At 52.8% G+C, this 21698-nt stretch overlaps 2 protein-coding genes and 1 long non-coding RNA gene across 3 annotated transcripts in view; 2 read left to right on the top strand and 1 right to left on the bottom strand.

Annotated features, from left to right (window-relative positions):
* Positions 1-21698, bottom strand: part of LOC118380885 (putative cytochrome P450 120) — a 345267-nt gene that overhangs the window by 205604 nt on the left and 117965 nt on the right. The gene's annotated exons all lie outside the window — the stretch shown is intronic.
* The window catches only part of LOC118371101 (poly [ADP-ribose] polymerase tankyrase-1-like), a 178274-nt gene that overhangs the window by 149744 nt on the left and 6832 nt on the right, over positions 1-21698 (top strand). The window contains exons 12-20 of the mRNA XM_052458728.1: positions 205-376; positions 825-904; positions 1765-1961; positions 3292-3457; positions 5065-5284; positions 15189-15298; positions 18669-18857; positions 19845-20097; positions 20298-20377. Coding sequence (XP_052314688.1) covers positions 205-376; positions 825-904; positions 1765-1961; positions 3292-3457; positions 5065-5284; positions 15189-15298; positions 18669-18857; positions 19845-20097; positions 20298-20377 — 1467 coding nt within the window. The remainder of the gene's footprint in view (positions 1-204; positions 377-824; positions 905-1764; positions 1962-3291; positions 3458-5064; positions 5285-15188; positions 15299-18668; positions 18858-19844; positions 20098-20297; positions 20378-21698) is intronic.
* LOC127906354 (uncharacterized) lies at positions 6682-7653 on the top strand. Its single transcript, XR_008060960.1, has 3 exons — positions 6682-6949; positions 7019-7200; positions 7505-7653. It is a non-coding gene; the product is annotated as an uncharacterized LOC127906354 (long non-coding RNA).

Here is a 21698-nt window from a genome sequence, read left to right as displayed (position 1 = left end):
TACATTTACATATGCAGTAGACCTCCCAAAAACGCTCACACACACACACACAAAATGGATGTGCACGCAAACACTCCCAGTTCCTGCTCGGGGCTGATAGTCTCTGAAGAGCTCTAGCAGCCTTAGGGCTCAGCTGGGGAAAATTCACTCACAGCACAGCTCAATCCCCACAACCCCTCTCCTCACTCATTCCCTGTCTCCCAGATGAATGCACTGGACACCCTGGGGCAGACAGCCCTGCACCGTGCTGCCATGGCAGGACACCTCCAGACCTGCAGGCTGCTGCTGAGCTACGGCGCAGACGCCTCCATCCTCTCACTACAGGGATTCACCGCCTCACAGATGGGCAACGAGGCCGTGCAGCAGATACTCAGTGGTACGGAGAGACAACAGAGAGAGAAGGAGAGAGACAGCAAGAGAGAGAATATATGTGTGTGCCTGACAGCTCTGAATATGTGTGGGTCAGTGGAGGCTGCTGAGGGGAGGACGGCTCATAATAATGTCTGGAAAGGAACTGATGGAACGGCATCAAACACATAGAACCCACATGTTTGATGTATTTGATACCTTTCCACTGATTTCTCCAGTCATTACCACTAGACTGCCCTCCCCAATTATGGTGCCACCAACCTCCTGTGGTGTGGGTTTGTGTTTATTTACCTTTATCTCCTCTCCATTCTATTCAGACAGTCTTTGTCGGTTCCATCGCTGTGTCTTCCATGGAAAGCGACTGTGCAGTGACAGAGTGACCTTTCTGCTGGCTGGGGTTGTGTTACACTGAGACGCTGGTTGGTGATTATGTGATGTTCTTTTTGCTTGCCCAGAAAATGTACCTGTGAGGAACTCTGATGTAGACTATCAACTCCTGGAGGCAGCTAAAGCTGGAGATCTGGACACTGTGAAGGTAGGATTCTCATTTAAGTGTGTGTGCGTGCGTCTGTGTGGTCCTTACTCGCTGGCATAGCGAGCTGACTCACAAGAAAAAGAAGGCTAATACACGACATGCACAGGACCCGTTGATATGGAAACTGTTATTGGATTTTCTACTACTCTTTGTCTTGGTATGTGAACTCACTGGACTGCATCACCTTCAACTCCCAACCTGCATTCAGGGGTAGACGTAACATAGTAAATGTACATCTGGGACACTCCATTAGTATGATATGTTATGTTTCTTATGGTATGTATTCATTTATGGATGTCCATCATTTCGTACATGTTAGGAATTGCCATTCGTACAATATGTTACAAATTATTTTGTATTTTATGAATTACAATTATTTTGATATGTTACAAATTATGTGTTATTTTACGAATTACAATTCTTATATGTTACGAATTGCAATTCATACAGCGAAATGATATGTTACAAATCCAAAAAAGCTAAAGCTAAAAAAGTAGTAAGTATTTGCATTAGCTTGAATGCTACTGTTGTCTGTGATTTAAGTTTTGAACGTGCAAACTTTGGGTTGATACCCCACTTCTGTTTTTGCCTTAAGTAACCTTCAGTCATATGTAACCACACCAAACATAACATATGACTGTATCATACTAATTTGAGTGTCCCGGATTTAAGTTTACCATGTTACGTCTAGTCTATGAGACCAGGCTGCAACTCAAGATATTGTAAGAATGATTTGAAAACGTGCCATTTTCACCTCTGCTGCTTTTTCAGGTTTGATTTGATCTGCCTGTGCTGCTGTTAACTGAATGTTAGAATGGAAACTGAGTGTGTTTCTCTTTTTCCACTCTCTCTCTCTGCAGACTGCTTTGCTGCTGTCGGAATGTAAAACGGTTCTCTCTCTCTCCTTGCAGTCATTGTGCTCTCCACAGAATGTGAATTGTCGGGACCTGGAGGGTCGTCACTCCACTCCACTGCACTTCGCCGCCGGTTACAACCGTGTGGCGGTGGTGGAGTACCTGCTGCATCATGGGGCCGATGTCCACGCTAAAGACAAGGGGTGAGTCTTTAGACTATCTGTCTGGCTGGTTGGCTGCCTGGCTGGCTGGCTTACTATGTGTCTGGGTGGTGGTTGGCTGGCTATCGGTCTTTCTTTCTCCCTATCTGTCTGTGTGTCACTGTCTATTAGCTCAGAAATCTGCATGTGTCTGTCTATCTCCTATCTCTACAGTGCTTTCATCTTTTCTGCTCCACCACTCCCATGATGATATAGAATGTTATGTCTGTCTATGGTAGAAAATTACAAGATTATGTTGTAAAATACTGTTTGTGCATCGAATAAGGATTCTCTGTACTCATCTTTGTCTGTGTGGACTGAGTTGGGCCTCTGGGGCTTGGCACTGGAAATTGATTTATGTCGGCTTGGTGATAAAACCTACAGCCTACATCCCATAGATTGAATTGGTATTTGTGTACTATGAGGTACCAGGGAGGAGATGTCTCTGGTCTGGATAGCTGATAACAATAACCTTGTCTTATACAATTAGAACAGTCTTCACTGCAGATACTATCTGATGTGAATTATTCATTTCTACCTTTTGACCCGTTCCACACATCTGTTGTTTGTCACGTATTCAGGAGCATGTGTCTTAACTATAAAATGCAGTGGCTCAGTTCTGCTCATTGGGTTCTCAGCGATCACCTCTGGGCGATTGTTGACCAGCTCCATTATTGCAATAATGAATCTCTCTCTCTCTCTCTCTCTCTCTCTCTCTCTCTCTCTCTCTCTCTCTCTCTCTCTCTCTCTCCTCTCTCTCTCTCTCTCTCTCCGCCTTCTCTCCCTCTCTCCCCCCTTCTGTGTCGCTCTCTCCCTTCCGCCTTCTGTCTCTCTCTCTCTCCCCTTCTGTCTGTCTCTCTCTCTCTCTCTCCCCTTCTGTCTCTCTCTCTCTCTCTCCCCCCTTCTGACTCTCTCTCTCCTTCTGTCTCTCTCCTTCTGTCTCTCTCTCTCCCCCTTCTGTCTCTCTCTCTCTCTCTCTCCCCCCTTCTCACTCTCTCTCTCTCCCCCCTTCTGACTCTCTCTCTCCCCCCTTCTGTGTCGCTCTCTCCCTTCCGCCTTCTGTCTCTCTCTCTCTCTCCCCCCTTCTGACTCTCTCTCTCTCCCCCTTCTGACTCTCTCTCTCTCTCTCTCCCTCTTTCTCCCCCCTTCTGACTCTCTCTCTCTCCCCCCTTCTGACTCTCTCTCTCTCTCTCTCTCTCTCTCTCTCTCTCTCTCTCTCTCTCTCTCTCTCTCCCTTCTGACTTTGTCTCCCTCTCTGCCTCCCCATCTATCTGCATTGATGTATCTCTCTCCGTCTCTTTCAATCCATCTCATTCTCTGTCTCTCTCTACAGAGGTCTGGTGCCCCTGCACAACGCCTGTTCTTATGGTCACTATGAGGTAGCTGAGTTGCTGGTGAGACATGGGGCGTCGGTGAACGTGGCAGACCTATGGAAGTTCACTCCTCTCCACGAGGCTGCAGCCAAGGGCAAATACGAGATCTGCAAGCTGCTCCTCAAGGTACTGTACACAACTGAACTCAGGCCTGTGGGACTACAACAGAGTTTGTCATTCAAAATATCTCTGGAGGCTATCACGTGTTCTCAACCCCTGTCTCTGTCTCTCTCTCTCTCGGTCTCTCTGCGTCTGTGTCTCTCTCTCTTTTTTGAGGGCTTTATTGGCATGGGAAACATAAGTTAACATTTCCAAAGCAAGTGAAGTAGATAATCAACCATACAAATTAACAGATAACATTGCACTCACATTTCCAATGGCATTATGTTGAAATAGTTAAAGTACCAAAGGGAAAATATATAAACATAAATGCGGGTTGTATTTACAATGGTGTTTGTTCTTCACTGGTTGAACTTTTCTTGTGGCAACAGGTCACAAATATTGCTGCTGTGATGGCACACTGGTATTTCACCCAATAGATATGTGACTTTATCAAAATTGGGTTTGTTTTCAAATTCTTTATGGGTCTGTGTAATCTGAGGGAAATATGTGTCTCTAATATGGTCATACATTTGGCAGGAGGTTAGGAAGTGCAGCTCAGTTTCCACCTCATTTTGTAGGCTGTGTGCACATAGCCTGTCATCTCTTGAGAGCCATGTCTGCCTATGGCGGCCTTTCTCAATAGCAAGGCTATGCTCACTGAGTCTGTACATAGTCAAAGCTTTCCTTAAGTTTGGGTCAGTCACAGTGGTCAGGTATTCTGCCACTGTGTACTCTCTGTTTAGGGCCAAATAATTACAGCAAACTAGAATGCTATCTTTTTGTTTTGTCATGATTTGGTTGGGTCTAATTATGCTGCTGTCCTGGGGCTCTGTGGGGTCTGTGCTTGTGAACAGAGCCCCAGGACCAGCTTGCTTAAGGGGCAGCTCTCCAGGTTCATCTCTCTGTAGGTGATGACTTTGTTTTGGAAGGTTTGGGTTTCTCTCTCTCCATAAATACCTTTTACAGAGAGGTACTGTAGAAAGTCATAACAGTTTAGTCATTTAATTGTATCACATGCTGATGCCCATTGGTGGTTAAAGACTGTTTATTACGGCTGAATAATAGACAGGAAAAACACTTGTGTCTTATGGCTTATTTTCATTACACCTCTGGTCATGATTTGATCACTGGAGAGAGAGAGAAGGGGGAGAAAGAGAGAAGGGGGAGAGAGAGAGAGAAGGGGGAGAGAGAGAGAAGGGGGAGAGAGCAGGATGTGTAATGTGTTCCTTCTCATCGGCATAAGCAGGGCCAGTTTATGTCTTATAAAATATGTGAAACATGTGTATCTGGCTGTAAACTGAGGAGTTAATTTTGATTGCATTAGCATATAAAAATGCTAAGAGCTGCTGGAGCATCTAACTTCCCACCTCATAGTTAGTGTTCCATTAAACTTGATGCACATCACAAGAATAACCCTGCTGAATACATTTATTTCAGTTCTTATCACACGCTTTCTCAACCCGTCTCCCTCTGTTTCTCACTTTAGCATTCAAGAAACCAGCAACCATGTGTTCACCAGCCCATATTCACTGCAGCAGCCAAGAGCCACAGATTTCCTAGGTTTCAATTAAAGCTATACTCACTGCTGTCCCTTAGCAATACATGACAAGCACCTCTGCTGGTTCCCTCAGCATGGGGCAGACCCGACCAAGAAGAACCGTGATGGAAACACTCCTCTGGACATGGTGAAGGAGGGGGACACGGACATCCAGGACCTGCTGAGAGGAGACGCTGCCCTGCTGGACGCTGCGAAGAAGGGCTGTCTGGCCCGTGTCCAGAAGCTCTGCAGCCCAGAGAACATCAACTGTAGAGACACACAGGGACGCAACTCCACCCCCCTGCACCTTGCAGGTGAGACTGGTCACCAAGACATAGCCAGGGGTACATACAGACCCACCCAGTTTGACTTCTGTTTCTAAATATCAAGTTCTGTTAACAAATAACAGTGTCAGTTATACTTGTGAAAAGGGCCAGATTTGATGAATTGTTAAATGACTTGTAGAGAGACCACACAGTGTCCTGAGTAACTGGCTGAAGTAGGTCTGCCAATGTAATCTCATAGCTGAAGCTAGGTGTGATTGTAGACTCCCCCAGTGTGCCCAGATGGTCGGGCTGTGGGGGGCCAGTCTGCCCCTCCCCTGTGTCTGTGTGAAGCTGGTAGGCTGTGGCTCATTGGAGGGGGGACAACAGATGGGTGAAAGGAAGTAACAGTCACAGTAGGGAATAGGGAACAGCCCCAGCCTGGGACAACAGATGGGTGAAAGGGACAGTCACAGTAGGGAATAGGAACAGCCCCAGCCTGGGTGGTAACAGTCACAGTAGGGAATAGGGAACAAGTGAAAGGAAGTAACAGTCACAGTAGGGAATAGGGAACAGCCCCAGCCTGGGACAACAGATGGGTGAAAGGAAGTAACAGTCACAGTAGGGAATAGGGAACAGCCCCAGCCTGGGACAACAACTGGGTGAAAGGAAGTAACAGTCACAGTAGGGAATAGGGAACAGCCCCAGCCTGGGACAACAACTGGGTGAAAGGAAGTAACAGTCACAGTAGGGAATAGGGAACAGCCCCAGCCTGGGACAACAACTGGGTGAAAGGAAATAACAGTCACAGTAGGGAATAGGGAACAGCCCCAGCCTGGGACAACAACTGGGTGAAAGTAACAGTCACAGTAGGGAATAACAGTCACAGTAGGGAATAGGGAACAGCCCCAGCCTGGGACAACAACTGGGTGAAAGGAAAGCCCCAGCCTAACAGTCACAGTAGGGAATAGGGAACAGCCCCAGCCTGGGACAACAACTGGGTGAAAGGAAGTAACAGTCACAGTAGGGAATAGGGAACAGCCCCAGCCTGGGACAACAACTGGGTGAAAGGAAGAACAGTCACAGAGGGAATAGGGAAACAGCCTGGGACAACAGATGGGTGAAGAAATAAAGTCACAGTAGGGAATAGGGAAAGCCCAGTGGGACAACAACTGGGTGAAAGGAAGTAACAGTCACAGTAGGGAATAGGGAACAGCCCCAGCCTGGGACAACAGATGGGTGAAAGGAAATAACAGTCACAGTAGGGAATAGGGAACAGCCCCAGCCTGGGACAACAACTGGGTGAAAGGAAGTAACAGTCACAGTAGGGAATAGGGAACAGCCCCAGCCTGGGACAACAACAACTGGCCCCAGTGAAAGGAAATGGGTAACAGTCACAGTAGGGAATAGGGAACAGCCCAACAACTGGGTGAAAGGAAGCCTGGGACAACAACTGGGTGAAAGGAAATAACAGTCACAGTAGGGAATAGGGAACAGCCCCAGCCTGGGACAACAACTGGGTGAAAGGAAGTAACAGTCACAGTAGGGAATAGGGAACAGCCCCAGCCTGGGACAACAACTGGGTGAAAGGAAGTAACAGTCACAGTAGGGAATAGGGAACAGCCCCAGCCTGGGACAACAACTGGGTGAAAGGAAGTAACAGTCACAGTAGGGAATAGGGAACAGCCCCAGCCTGGGACAACAACTGGGTGAAAGGTCACAAGTAACAGTCACAGTAGGGAATAGGGGGAACAGCCCCAGCCTGGGACAACAACTGGGTGAAAGGAAATAACAGTCACAGTAGGGAATAGGGAACAGCCCCAGCCTGGGACAACAGATGGGTGAAAGGAAGTAACAGTCACAGTAGGGAATAGGGAACAGCCCCAGCCTGGGACAACAGATGGGTGAAAGGAAGTAACAGTCACAGTAGGGAATAGGGAACAGCCCCAGCCTGGGACAACAACTGGGTGAAAGGAAGTAACAGTCACAGTAGGGAATAGGGAACAGCCCCAGCCTGGGACAACAGATGGGTGAAAGGAAGTAACAGTCACAGTAGGGAATAGGGAACAGCCCCAGCCTGGGACAACAGATGGGTGAAAGGAAGTAACAGTCACAGTAGGGAATAGGGAACAGCCCCAGCCTGGGACAACAACTGGGTGAAAGGAAGTAACAGTCACAGTAGGGAATAGGGAACAGCCCCAGCCTGGGAAGCAACAGTCACAGTGGGAATGAACAGGGACAGTCACAGGGAATGAACAGGCCTGGGACAAGGTGAAAGGAAGTAACAGTCACAGTAGGGAATAGGGAACAGCCCCAGCCTGGGACAACAACTGGGTGAAAGGAAATAACAGTCACAGTAGGGAATAGGGAACAGCCCCAGCCTGGGACAACAACTGGGTGAAAGGAAGTAACAGTCACAGTAGGGAATAGGGAACAGCCCCAGCCTGGGACAACAACTGGGTGAAAGGAAGTAACAGTCACAGTAGGGAATAGGGAACAGCCCCAGCCTGGGACAACAGATGGGTGAAAGGAAGTAACAGTCACAGTAGGGAATAGGGAACAGCCCCAGCCTGGGACAACAGATGGGTGAAAGGAAGTAACAGTCACAGTAGGGAATAGGGAACAGCCCCAGCCTGGGACAACAACTGGGTGAAAGGAAGTAACAGTCACAGTAGGGAATAGGGAACAGCCCCAGCCTGGGACAACAACTGGGTGAAAGGAAGTAACAGTCACAGTAGGGAATAGGGAACAGCCCCAGCCTGGGACAACAACTGGGTGAAAGGAAGTAACAGTCACAGTAGGGAATAGGGAACAGCCCCAGCCTGGGACAACAACTGGGTGAAAGGAAGTAACAGTCACAGTAGGGAATAGGGAACAGCCCCAGCCTGGGACAACAACTGGGTGAAAGGAAATAACAGTCACAGTAGGGAATAGGGAACAGCCCCAGCCTGGGACAACAACTGGGTGAAAGGAAGTAACAGTCACAGTAGGGAATAGGGAACAGCCCCAGCCTGGGACAACAACTGGGTGAAAGGAAATAACAGTCACAGTAGGGAATAGGGAACAGCCCCAGCCTGGGACAACAACTGGGTGAAAGGAAGTAACAGTCACAGTAGGGAATAGGGAACAGTCACAGTAGGGAATAGGGCCAACAGATGGGTGAAAGGAAGTAACAGTCCTAGGGAACAGCCCCAGCCTGGGACAACAACTGGGTGAAAGGAAATAACAGTCACAGTAGGGAATAGGGAACAGCCCCAGCCTGGGACAACAACTGGGTGAAAGGAAGTAACAGTCACAGTAGGGAATAGGGAACAGCCCCAGCCTGGGACAACAACTGGGTGAAAGGAAATAACAGTCACAGTAGGGAATAGGGAACAGCCCCAGCCTGGGACAACAACTGGGTGAAAGGAAAGTAACAGTCACAGTAGGGAATAGGGAACACAGACAACAACTGGGTGAAAGGAAGTAACAGTCACAGTAGGGAATAGGGAACAGCCCCAGCCTGGGACAACAACTGGGTGAAAGGAAATAACAGTCACAGTAGGGAATAGGGAACAGCCCCAGCCTGGGACAACAACTGGGTGAAAGGAAGTAACAGTCACAGTAGGGAATAGGGAACAGCCCCAGCCTGGGACAACAACTGGGTGAAAGGAAGTAACAGTCACAGTAGGGAATAGGGAACAGCCCCAGCCTGGGACAACAACTGGGTGAAAGGAAGTAACAGTCACAGTAGGGAATAGGGAACAGCCCCAGCCTGGGACAACAGATGGGTGAAAGGAAGTAACAGTCACAGTAGGGAATAGGGAACAGCCCCAGCCTGGGACAACAGCTGACCTGACACCATGTTTTACTACAATATAAAGACAAAGTGCATATTATGGGATGTATTAGGTTACAAAATCCAACTTTTTAGATATAATGTTAATAATATGGTAGAGAAAGACCCCACGGAACGATTCAGAACATGAACGATCATATTTGTCTTGGTAAAATGTCTTTTATAACAAAAGGATGAGATGTGAAAGTACGTCACTAAAGAGCGTTTTCACCCAGTCTGGGCAGAGTGGATGGACACCCTACAGTATGACCTCTCTAGGTGGCAGAGGAGCAGCATAGACTTCCCTCATCTCACATACACACAATCTATTTTTATTTATTTATTTCACCTTTATTTAACTACGCAAGTCAGTTAAAAACCAATTCTTATTTACAATGATTGCCTACCCCGGCCAAACCCTCCCCTAACCTGGACGACGCTGGGCCAATTGTGAGCTGCCCTATGGGACTCCCGATCACGGCCGGGATCAAACTCGGGTCTGTAGTGACGCCTCTAGCAGTGCCTTAGACTGCTGCGCCACTCAATTTCTACCACAGCTTGTTTTCATAGTTAACCTTCAGACAGCCCAGGAGAAATGAAGATGGGCTGTATGCTGACTCAGTGGATGCTGACCCATACTGCTTGTATGGCTCCCTGCAGGGGATCCAGACATTTGGAACAACACATAAATAATCAGAACATTTAAAACTCTATAAATATGAATTCTAAAATAAGACTCATAAATATCAAAAATAAATAACAAAGACCAATAGAAACAAATTGTAGTATGTAAATACAAATAAAAAAGGGAATCAAATTATTACACGATTACCCTATTGCTAACAGAAAACACAAATACAACTAAATTGCACAAATCCTATATCACACAAATACACAAATAGAATAACACACTTATAAAGAAGAGAACATGATTATTGCACTATTGCACTTCAAACAAGAAACACACAAGCTAAATTGCACTAGTACTGTACAAAGTTACAGGTCCCCTGCTCCCCCTACCTCGGGCTTCCAATGGGGAGACATGAGGTCAATAATGTTTATTAGACTAAGTCCTGGAGGGGAGAGAAGCAGAGGAGTAATGTGGAGGAGCGGTGCAGAGAGGAGCTGTGCAGAGGGGCAGAGAGGAGCTGTGCAGAGGGGCAGAGAGGAGCGGTGCAGAGAGGAGCTGGGCAGCGGGGCAGAGAGGAGCTGTGCAGAGGGGCAGAGAGGAGCGGTGCAGAGGGGCAGAGAGGAGCTGGGCAGCGGGGCAGAGAGGAGCTGTGCAGAGAGGAGCTGTGCAGAGGGGCAGAGAGGAGCGGTGCAGAGGGGCAGAGAGGAGCGGTGCAGAGGGGCAGAGAGGAGCGGGGCAGAGAGGAGCGGTGCAGAGAGGAGCTGGGCAGCGGGGCAGAGAGGAGCGGTGCAGAGAGGAGCTGGGCAGCGGGGCAGAGAGGAGCTGTGCAGAGAGGAGCTGTGCAGAGGGGCAGAGAGGAGCGGTGCAGAGGAGCTGTGCAGAGGGGCAGAGAGGAGCGGTGCAGAGGGGCAGAGAGGAGCGGTACAGAGGGGCAGAAGGGAGCGGTGCAGAGGGGCAGAAGGGAGCGGTGCAGAGGGGCAGAAGGGAGCGGTGCAGAGGGGCAGAGAGGAGCGGTGCAGAGGGGCAGAAGGGAGCGGTGCAGAGGGGCAGAAGGGAGCGGTGCAGAGGGGCAGAGAGGAGCGGTGCAGAGGGGCAGAGAGGAGCGGTGCAGAGGGGCAGAAGGAGCGGTGCAGAGGGGCAGAGAGGAGCGGTGCAGAGGGGCAGAGAGGAGCGGTGCAGAGGGGCAGAAGGGAGCGGTGCAGAGGGGCAGAGAGGAGCGGTGCAGAGGGGCAGAGAGGAGCGGTGCAGAGGGGCAGAAGGGAGCGGTGCAGAGGGGCAGAGAGGAGCGGTGCAGAGGGGCAGAAGGGAGCGGTGCAGAGGGGCAGAGAGGAGCGGTGCAGAGGGGCAGAGAGGAGCGGTGCAGAGGGGCAGAAGGGAGCGGTGCAGAGGGGGAGAGGAGCGGGGCAGAGCGGTGCAGAGAGGAGCCAGGCAGAGGGGAGCGGTGCAGAGGGGAGCCGGGCAGAGGGGAGCGGTGCAGAGGGGAGCGGTGCAGAGGGGCAGAGGGGAGCGGTGCAGAGAAGAGCGGTGCAGAGGGGTAGAGAGGAGCGGGGCAGAGCGGTGCAGAGAGGAGCCAGGCAGAGGGGAGCGGTGCAGAGAGGAGCCGGGCAGAGGGGAGCGGTGCAGAGGGGAGCAGAGGGGAGCCGGGCAGAGGGGAGCGGTGCAGAGGGGAGCGGTGCAGAGGGGAGCGGTGCAGAGGGGAGCCGGGCAGAGGGGAGCGGTGCAGAGAGGAGCGGTGCAGAGAGGAGCGGTGCAGAGGGGAGCGGTGCAGAGGGGAGCGGTGCAGAGGGGTAGAGAGGAGCGGGGCAGAGCGGTGCAGAGAGGAGCCAGGGGGAGGCAGAGGGGAGCGGTGCAGAGGGAGCGGTGCGGAGCAGCAGGGGAGCGGTGCAGAGGGGAGAGGGGAGCGGTGCAGAGGGGAGCAGAGGAGCGGGCAGAGGGGAGCGGTGCAGAGGGGAGCGGTGCAGAGGGGAGCGGTGCAGAGGGGAGGTGCAGAGAGGAGCCGGTGCAGAGGGGAGCCGGGCAGAGGGGAGCGGGCAGAGGGGAGCGGTGCAGAGGGGAGCCGGGGAGGGAGTGCAGAGAGGAGCGGTGCAGAGGGGAGCGGTGCAGAGGGGAGCGGTGCAGAGGGGTAGAGAGGAGCGGGGCAGAGTGGTGCAGAGAGGAGCCGGGCAGGGGGGAGCGGTGCAGATGTGAGCGATGCAGATGTGAGCGGTGCAGAGGTGAGCGGTGCAGAGGGGAGCGGTGCAGAGGGGAGCGGTGCAGAGGGGAGCGGTGCAGAGGAGCGGTGCAGAGGGGAGAGAGGAGCGGTGCAGAGGGGAGCGGTGCAGAGAGGCAGAGAGGAGCGGTGCAGAGGGGGGTAGAGAGGAGCCGGGCAGAGGGGAGCGGTGCAGAGGGGAGCCGGGCAGAGGGGAGCGGTGCAGAGGGGAGCGGTGCAGAGGGGTAGAGAGGAGCGGTGCAGAGGGGAGCGGTGCAGAGGGGAGCGGTGCAGAGGGGCAGAGAGGAGCCGGGCAGAGAGGAGCCGGGCAGAGGGGCAGAGAGGAGCCGGGCAGAGGGGAGCGGTGCAGAGGGGAGCGGTGCAGAGAGGCAGAGAGGAGCGGTGCAGAGGGGCAGAGAGGTGCAGAGAGGAGCCGGGCAGAGGGGAGCGGTGCAGAGGGGTAGAGAGGAGCGGGACAGAGCGGTGCTGAGGGGAGCGGTGCAGAGGGGAGCGGTGCTGAGGGGAGCCGGGCAGAGGGGAGCGGGGCAGAGCAGTGGAGAGGGGCAGAGAGGAGCGGTGCAGAGGGGAGCGGGGCAGAGCAGTGGAGAGGGGCAGAGAGGAGCTGGGCAGAGAGGAGCTGTGCAGAGGGGCAGAGAGGAGCTGTGCAGAGAGGAGCCGGGCAGAGTGGAGCGGGGCAGAGCGGTGCCGGGCAGAGAGGAGCGGTGCAGAGAGGAGCCGGGCAGAGGGGAGCGGTGCAGAGGGGAGCGGTGCAGAGAGGAGCGGTGCAGAGGGGCAGAGAGGAGCCGGGCAGAGAGGAGCCGGGCAGAGGGGAGCGATGCAGAGGGGAGCGGTGCAGAGGGGAGTGGTGCAGAGAGGCAGAGAGGAGCGGTGCAGAGGGGCAGAGGGGAGCGGTGCAGAGGGGCAGAGGGGAGCGGTGCAGAGGGGTAGAGAGGTGCAGAGAGGAGCCGGGCAGAGGGGAGCGGTGCAGAGAGGAGCCGGGCAGAGGGGAGCGGTGCAGAGAGGCTGAGAGGAGCGGTGCAGAGGGGTAGAGAGGAGCGGGCCAGAGCGGTGCAGAGGGGAGCGGTGCAGAGGGGTAGAGAGGAGCCGGGCAGAGGGGAGCGGTGCAGAGGGGTAGAGAGGAGCGGGCCAGAGCGGTGCAGAGGGGAGCGGTGCAGAGGGGTAGAGAGGAGCGGGGCAGAGCGGTGCAGAGAGGAGCCGGGCAGAGAGGAGCCGGGCAGAGGGGAGCGGTGCAGAGGGGAGCGGTGCGGAGGGGTAGAGAGGAGCGGGACAGAGCGGTGCAGAGGGGAGCGGTGCAGAGAGGAGCCGGGCAGAGGGGAGCGGTGCAGAGAGGCTGAGAGGAGCGGTGCAGAGGGGTAGAGAGGAGCGGGCCAGAGCGGTGCAGAGGGGTAGAGAGGAGCTGGGCAGAGCGGTGCCGGGCAGAGAGGAGCGGTGCAGAGAGGAGCTGGGCAGAGGGGAGCGGTGCAGAGGGGTAGAGAGGAGCGGGCCAGAGCGGTGCAGAGGGGAGCGGTGCAGAGGGGTAGAGAGGAGCGGGGCAGAGCGGTGCAGAGAGGAGCCGGGCAGAGAGGAGCCGGGCAGAGGGGAGCGGTGCAGAGGGGAGCGGTGCGGAGGGGTAGAGAGGAGCGGGACAGAGCGGTGCAGAGGGGAGCGGTGCTGAGGGGAGCCGGGCAGAGGGGAGCGGGGCAGAGCAGTGGAGAGGGGCAGAAAGGAGCGGTGCAGAGGGGAGCGGGGCAGAGAGGAGCTGTGCAGAGGGGCAGAAAGGAGCTGTGCAGAGAGGAGCCGGGCAGAGGGGAGCGGTGCAGAGAGGAGCTGGGTAGAGGGGAGCGGTGCAGAGGGGTAGAGAGGAGTGGGCCAGAGCGGTGCAGAGGGGAGCGGTGCAGAGGGGTAGAGAGGAGCGGGGCAGAGAGGAGCCGGGCAGAGGGGAGCGGTGCAGAGGGGAGCGGTGCGGAGGGGTAGAGAGGAGCGGGACAGAGCGGTGCAGAGGGGAGCGGTGCAGAGGGGAGCGGTGCTGAGGGGAGCCGGGCAGAGCAGTGGAGAGGGGCAGAGAGGAGCGGTGCAGAGGGGAGCGGGGCAGAGAGGAGCTGTGCAGAGGGGCAGAGAGGAGCTGTGCAGAGAGGAGCCGGGCAGAGGGGAGCGGTGCAGAGGGGAGAGAGGAGCGGTGCAGAGGGGAGCCGGGCAGAGCAGTGCAGAGAGGAGCTGGGCAGAGGGGCAGAGAGGAGCTGGGCAGAGAGGAGCTGGGCAGAGAGGAGCGGTGCAGAGAGGAGCGGTGCAGAGAGGAGCGGTGCAGAGAGGAGCCGTGCAGAGAGGAGCGGTGCAGAGAGGAGCGGTGCAGAGGGGAGAGAGGAGCGGTGCAGAGGGGAGCCGGGCAGAGCGGTGCAGAGAGGAGTTGGGCAGAGAGGAGCTGTGCAGAGGGGCAGAGAGGAGCCGGGCAGAGTGGAGCGGGGCAGAGCGGTGCCGAGGGGAGCGGGGCAGAGAGTAGCGGGGCAGAGAGGAGCCGGGCAGAGCGGTGCAGAGAGGAGCGGTGCAGAGAGGAGCGGTGCAGAGAGGAGCGGGGCAGAGGGGAGCGGGGCAGAGAGGAGCGATGCAGAGGGGCAGAGAGGAGCGGTGCAGAGAGGAGCCGGGCAGAGGGGAGCGGTACAGAAGGGAGTGGTGCAGAGAGGAGCGGTGCAGATGGGCAGAGAGGAGCCGGGCAGAGCGGAGCGGGGCAGAGCGGTGCCGAGGGGAGCGGGGCAGAGAGGAGCCGGGCAGAGCGGTGCAGAGAGGAGCGGTGCAGAGAGGAGCCGGGCAGAGCGGTGCAGAGAGGAGCGGTGCAGAGAGGAGCGGTGCAGAGAGGAGCGGGGCAGAGGGGAGCGGGGCAGAGAGGAGCGATGCAGAGGGGCAGAGAGGAGCGGTGCAGAGAGGAGCCGGGCAGAGGGGAGCGGTGCAGAGGGGATTGGTGCAGAGGGGAGCGGTGCAGAGGGGAGTGGTGCAGAGAGGAGCGGTGCAGATGGGCAGAGAGGAGCGGTGCAGAGAGGAGCGGTGCAGAGGGGAGCGGGACAGAGGGGCTCCGGGTGGAGAAGAGGCCTCATCACACAACGTCAGAACTGTATTTTTTTTCTCTATTTCTGCTCAATTTCTTACACAATAAATTACTGCAGTGGCATAGGGTCACTCTATGAAGCTGAGCTTGTTTCAGACCTTGAAAGAATAGTGAAAAGAAAAGAGGGAGAAAGAGGCAGAGAGGGATTGAGATGGAACACCAGCCATATGGTGCCACGCTATATTAACCCATTGTGTGTTTGCTTGCTTCCACCCCCACCAGCTGGCTACAATAACCTGGAGGTAGCAGAATACCTGCTGGAGCATGGAGCTGATGTCAACGCCCAGGACAAGGGTGGCCTCATCCCCCTCCACAACGCTGCCTCTTATGGGGTTAGTAACTCACCTCCTCCCTCTCTTCTCCATCCCATGGAACAAGTATTCACTACTTTGTTATTTCCAACGCCAGAATAGTTTACTGAGCCAATCAGAGCTCCTCTCTACTCCTGTTCCCCCACATAGCCTCTCTGTGCTTCCTCCTTATGACAAACACAATTTGTTGTGTTCCTGAGTGTGAGGCATTGTGGCGTGTGTGTAAATGGTGTGATGTAGAGGTCCCTCCAAGGCTGAAGGAGCTCATAAAGTTTTCATGTGACACTATGTTTCATAGTTGATTTTGTAAGGAAAACTGGCGTCTCCTAGTGAGGGAGAATTAGTGGAAACACTGGCTGATATGGAGATGATACTGAGTGGTCACAAAGGAATTGAGAGAGACAGAGCACAGCAGCGCTGACAGTAAACACTATCTAGTCTACAGTAAATCAAATAGGCCAAGTAACTGTTCAAGCCACAACCAAGCCCTCTCCCAACCAAACCAAGCCCTCTCCCAACCAAACCAAGCCCTCTCCCAACCTAACCAAGCCCTCTCCCAACCAAACCAAGCCCTCTCCCAACCAAACCAAGCCCTCTCCCAACCTAACCAAGCCCTCTCCCAACCGAACCAAGCCCTCTCCCAACCAAACCAAGCCCTCTCCCAACCAAACCAAGCCCTCTCCCAACCAAACCAAGCCCTCTCCCAACCAAACCAAGCCCTCTCCCAACCTAACCAAGCCCTCTCCCAACCAAACCAAGCCCTCTCCCAACCAAACCAAGCCCTCTCCCAACCTAACCAAGCCCTCTCCCAACCGAACCAAGCCCTCTCCCAACCAAACCAAGCCCTCTCCCAACCTAACCAAGCCCTCTCCCAACCTAACCAAGCCCTCTCCCAACCTAACCAAGCCCTCTCCCAACCGAACCAAGCCCTCTCCCAACCAAACCAAGCCCTCTCCCAACCTAACCAAGCCCTCTCCCAACCGAACCAAGCCCTCTCCCAACCCAACCAAGCCCTCTCCCAACCCAACCAAGCCCTCTCCCAACCCGACCAAGCCCTCTCCCAACCCGACCAAGCCCTCTCCCAACCTGACCAAGCCCTCGTCTAACCGAACCAAGCCCTCTCCCAACCGAACCAAGCCCTCTCCCAACCGAACCAAGCCCTCTCCCAACCGAACCAAGCCCTCTCCCAACCTAACCAAGCCCTCTCCCAACCGAACCAAGCCCTCTCCCAACCGAACCAAGCCCTCTCCCAACCGGACCAAGCCCTCTCCCAACCGAACCAAGCCCTCTCCCAACCGAACCAAGCCCTCTCCCAACCGAACCAAGCCCTCTCCCAACCTAACCAAGCCCTCTCCCAACCTGACCAAGCCCTCTCCCAACCTAACCAAGCCCTCTCCCAACCTGACCAAGCCCTCTCCCAACCTGACCAAGCCCTCGCCCAACCTAACCAACTCCTCTCCCAACCTAACCAAACCCTCTCCCAACCTAACCAAACCCTCTCCCAACCTAACCCAACCTGCTCCTCCTCCTCTTGCTGCTGCTTACATAACAGTCCTGGGTTCAGTCCAGCGCCCACCCTGCTGCCCCAACCTAACCAAACCTTCTCCCAACCTAACCAACTCCTCTCCCAACCTAACCAAACATTCTCCCAACCTAACCAAACCCACTCCCAACCCAACCAAACTCTCTCCTAACCCAACCACGCCCTCTCCCAACCAAACCCTCTCCCAACCTAACCAAGCCCTCTCCCAACCTGACCAAACTCTCTCCCAACCCGACCAAAACCAACTCTCCCTACCCAACCAAACTCTCTTCCAACCCAACTAAACTCTCTCCCAACCCAACCAAACTCTCCCAACCAAACCCTCTCCCAACATAAATGAAACACAATCTCAGGGACAGTTCTGACCATTGAGACAACACAGATGGTAAACTGGGCCATGTGTTAAGCTAATAAGCAGAAGGAATGGTGTGTGGCCCCTGGGGGCATGATTAGTCCCAAACAGGAATCTCAGAGCAGGCTGCTGCTTACATAACAGTCCTGGGTTCAGTCCAGCACCCACCCTGCTGCCCCTTGACATGGTTCCTGCTCCTCGTCCTCTTCCTGCTGCTGACATAACAGTCCTGTGTTCAGTCCAGCACCCACCCTGCTGCCCCTTGACATGGTTCCTGCTCCTCCTCCTCTTGCTGCTGCTTCAGTCCAAGTATCGGCCAATGTGCTGCTTTGACTGCCTGTGTGCCAGTGTGCTCTTAAGGCCCGTGGGTCGGCTGGGAGGTCTTGTCTGACCTTGACTGAGCCTTACCATCTGTATTCCGTAGGGTCACTGTGAGTGGTGATGAATATCATTGGGCTCGGCTCATTACAACATAGTGTGTTGGAGGAGTGCGGAGCACAGAGGCCAGTCTGGCTAGCCGGCTGAGTGGGCCACGTCCAGCCGGCTGAGTGGGCCACGTCCAGCCGGCTGAGTGGGCCACGTCCAGCCGGCTGAGTGGGCCACGTCCAGCCGGCTGAGTGGGCCACGTCCAGCCGGCTGAGTGGGCCACGTCCAGCCTGCTAGCTCAGTGAATTGTGACTCCTGAGAGTGAGTCAGAGCACAGCATATTGCTGCGATCTTAAAACGCATTGGCGCTTTCTGTAGAAACAAAATGCACTATAGTTGTCAGAATGATGGATGATATGGAGGTTTGATATGGATGGATGATATGGAGGGATGATATGGAGGGTTGATATGGAGGGTTGATATGGAGGGTTGATATGGAGGGTTGATATGGAGGTTTGATATGGAGGGTTGATATGGAGGTTTGATATGGATGGATGATATGGAGGTTTGATATGGATGGATGATATGGAGCTATGATATGGAGGTTTGATATGGATGGATGATATGGAGGGTTGATATGGAGGGTTGATATGGAGGGTTGATATGGAGGGATGATATGGAGGGTTGATATGGAGGGTTGATATGGAGGGTTGATATGGAGGGTTGATATGGAGGGTTGATATGGAGGGATGATATGGAGGGTTGATATGGAGGGTTGATATGGAGGGTTGATATGGAGGGATGATATGGAGGGTTGATATGGAGGGATGATATGGAGGGTTGATATGGAGGGTTGATATGGAGGGTTGATATGGAGGGTTGATATGGAGGGTTGATATGGAGGGTTGATATGGAGGGTTGATATGGAGGGATGATATGGAGGGTTGATATGGAGGGATGATATGGAGGGATGATATGGAGGGTTGATATGGAGGGATGTGTAAATTATATGATTCTATGATAATATGATGAGCCATGGATTTAACTGATTCACTATTTAGTTCATTGAATGACACAATTTTCATTCATACATTCAGATTTAGCCTAACACGTTCCTGTTTCTCCCTCAGCATGTGGATATAGCTGCTCTCCTGATCAAGTACAACACGTGTGTGAACGCTACAGATAAGTGGGCCTTCACCCCGCTCCACGAGGCGGCTCAGAAAGGCCGGACCCAGCTATGTGCTCTGCTACTGGCCCACGGAGCTGACCCTAGCATGAAGAACCAGGAGGGACAGGCGCCACTGGACCTGGCTACGGTATATACACACACATGGATATACATGGATGCACACACACATTTGTAATTACCTCAAGGAATGACCTCACTCTGCCATTTAATACGGTAATACACAACTGTAGCTTGTTATGAGGTCCTCACTGATTTGAACCATGTTCTGATTAGGAGAAGCTTCGGCGATTGACCTTCCTTCTGATTAATGTGCTACAGTGCATTCGGAAAATATTCAAACCCCTTCACTTTTTATTACATTACAGTCTTATTCTAAAAATTGTATTTTTTAAACATGAATCAATCTACACACAGTACCCCATAATGACAAAGCAAAAACATACGAATTCAGACCCTTTACTCAATACATCTCCACAGAACAACTCTGAAGCTCTAGGAAATCTTGGTGGTTTCAAACTTCTTCCATTTAAGAATGATGGAGGCCACTGGGTTCTTGGGGACCTTCAATGATGTAGACATTTTTTGGTACCCTTCCCCAGATCTGTCCCACGACACAGTCCTGTCTCGGAGCTCTACAGATAATTCCTTTGACCTCATGGCTTGGTTTTTTTCTCTGACATGCACTGTCAACTGTGGGACCTTATATAGACAGGTGTGTGCCTTTCCAAATCATGTCCAATCAATTGAATTTACCACAGGTGGACTCTAATCAAGTTGTAGAAACATCTCAAGGATGATCAATGGAAACGGGATGCACCTGAGTTCAATTTCGAGTCTCATAGCAAAGGGTCTGAATACTTATGCAAATATGGTATTTTAGTTTTTTTTAAACCTCTTTCCGCTTTGTCATTATGGGGTATTGTGTGTAGATTGAGGGAAAAAATGTATTTCATCCATTTTGGAATAAGGCTGTAATATAACAAAATGTGGAAAGAGTGAAGGGGTCTGAAAACATTCCGACTGCCCTGTATATGGATTACTGTGTAAATCAATGAATATCTTTACTATATAATCCTCATTACATTGTGTCTGTTTCTTGTCTCCTCTGTCTCAGGCTGATGACATCAGAGCGCTGCTGATAGATGCCATGCCTCCAGACGCCCTGCCCAGCTGCTTCAAGCCTCAGGCCACGGTGGTCAGCTCCTCAGTGGTCAGTACAGCGGTCATCTCTCCAGCCTCCACGCCCTCCTGCTTGTCTGCAGCCAGCAGCATAGACAACCTGGCCGGGTCCCTCAGCGAGCTCACTGTGGCTGGAGCCACTGGGCCTGCAGATGGAGCCACCGGCTCCGACAGGAAGGACAAAGAGAGTACGTAAACCCTCCGACTTTTATATACAGTATATTATAATATTATACAACTTTGTCAAGCCAAGGATGGACATTTTTCTTTGACATCAACAATGATTAAAATGACCTCGCATCATACTCTTATACATATTAGAAACAGTTAGCCTGATTTGTCTCACGGTATTTAAGCAGTCTTGTCTGTTTTATGTTTCATTCAACAGCTATTGTAGACATGAACATCAGCCAGTTCCTGAAGAGCTTGGGGTTGGAGCACCTGCGTGACATCTTCCAGAGGGAACAGGTAAATGCACGTATCCTTGTGGTCCCTGTACGAGCCAATCACTTTCATGTTTACTGTTGCCCAATCATACACCTCTTGTCACTCACGCCACAAACCTAAAAAGCTCAACTCTCAATCTACCTGTCATCCATGCTTCTCTGTCTACAGCTGGTCTTTTTACTGGAGCTTTCCACAGTCAGTCAGTAGTATTGACTGCCTGCCTCATCCATAGAAACAGATCATCTCAGACTTTACCATGCTGCATGGCCAGACACTGAAATTACCCTCATCATGTAGAGTAGACTGCCCCCACTCTTCTCTATCACCTGCTCTTCCTTTCTCTTCCTCCCTCCCTCACCTCTCTGCATGTACCTGCAGCAGCTCCAAGTGCCCTGTATCTCCTTGTCTCCAGCAGGATAGTTTAGGCTGACCTCTTCATCCCACTGCTGATTGGTTTTAGGGGGAATGTTGGGTTCCACGCAGAGCGTTGAGAGTGTGGAGTTCCATGCCAGGTGAAAACATGCTGAGGACACAGTAGGGATGCTGGGACGGAGAGGGCTTTCATTTTCACATAGATGAGCAGATGAATCCCTACAGTGGGGAGCAGAGTGCGGTCTGGAGAGCAGAAAAAATCAGACAGGTTTCTTTTCCTGATTGTTTAAACCGGGTCAATAGTTTGAGGCTCTTTGAGATAGCCAAGGATGAGGATCTTTGGGTTTGTGAGAGAGAGATAATTCAGGGGATATTTGCTCAGTGAATAGAAAAATCAAGGGTCCTCCATACACAGTCACTAACACACCCCACACTCACACCACGGCCTCTACATACAGTCTCAACGTTATACTCTCTATATGCGATTGTGTGAGCGTTTGTTTATTTGTCCATATCTGAAGGTTTGTGTTTGTGTGTGGGCTGCATGATGATGATGATGATGCATGCTGCTGTGAAAAAGGATTCTCCAGTGTTGTTGATCAGTGAACATGCAGTTTAGTAGTGAGTCACCCATTTAAATCCCTCTCTTCTCCCCATCGTCTTCTCCTCCACATGCTAAGTTTATCCCCTCAGTGGGTGGAGAGATTTTAAACAACTCACTGCACTGGCCTGATGACTGAGGGTGGCCGAGAGAGAGGGAGAGCTCTGAACCTGACTCATGTCTTGGTACAATGGGTCATGGTAGGCTGCAAAAAGGGATAGAAGAAGGGCCCCAGCGACAAGGGTTGGAAACTTTCCAGTAAATTTCCAGAATTTTTCCGGAAATTTTCCATGGGAAGTTCATTAAGGCCGTGAATTTTGGTAATTTTGCTTAAATTCATCAAAAAGGATAGCTTATAACAGTGAACCT

This window comes from Oncorhynchus keta, chromosome 12 (genome assembly GCF_023373465.1).
Source record: "Oncorhynchus keta strain PuntledgeMale-10-30-2019 chromosome 12, Oket_V2, whole genome shotgun sequence".
Taxonomy (NCBI): Eukaryota; Metazoa; Chordata; class Actinopteri; order Salmoniformes; family Salmonidae; genus Oncorhynchus; species Oncorhynchus keta.
The sequence above is the reverse complement of the archived record's forward strand: the minus strand, read 5'-3'. Positions and strand labels throughout refer to the sequence as shown.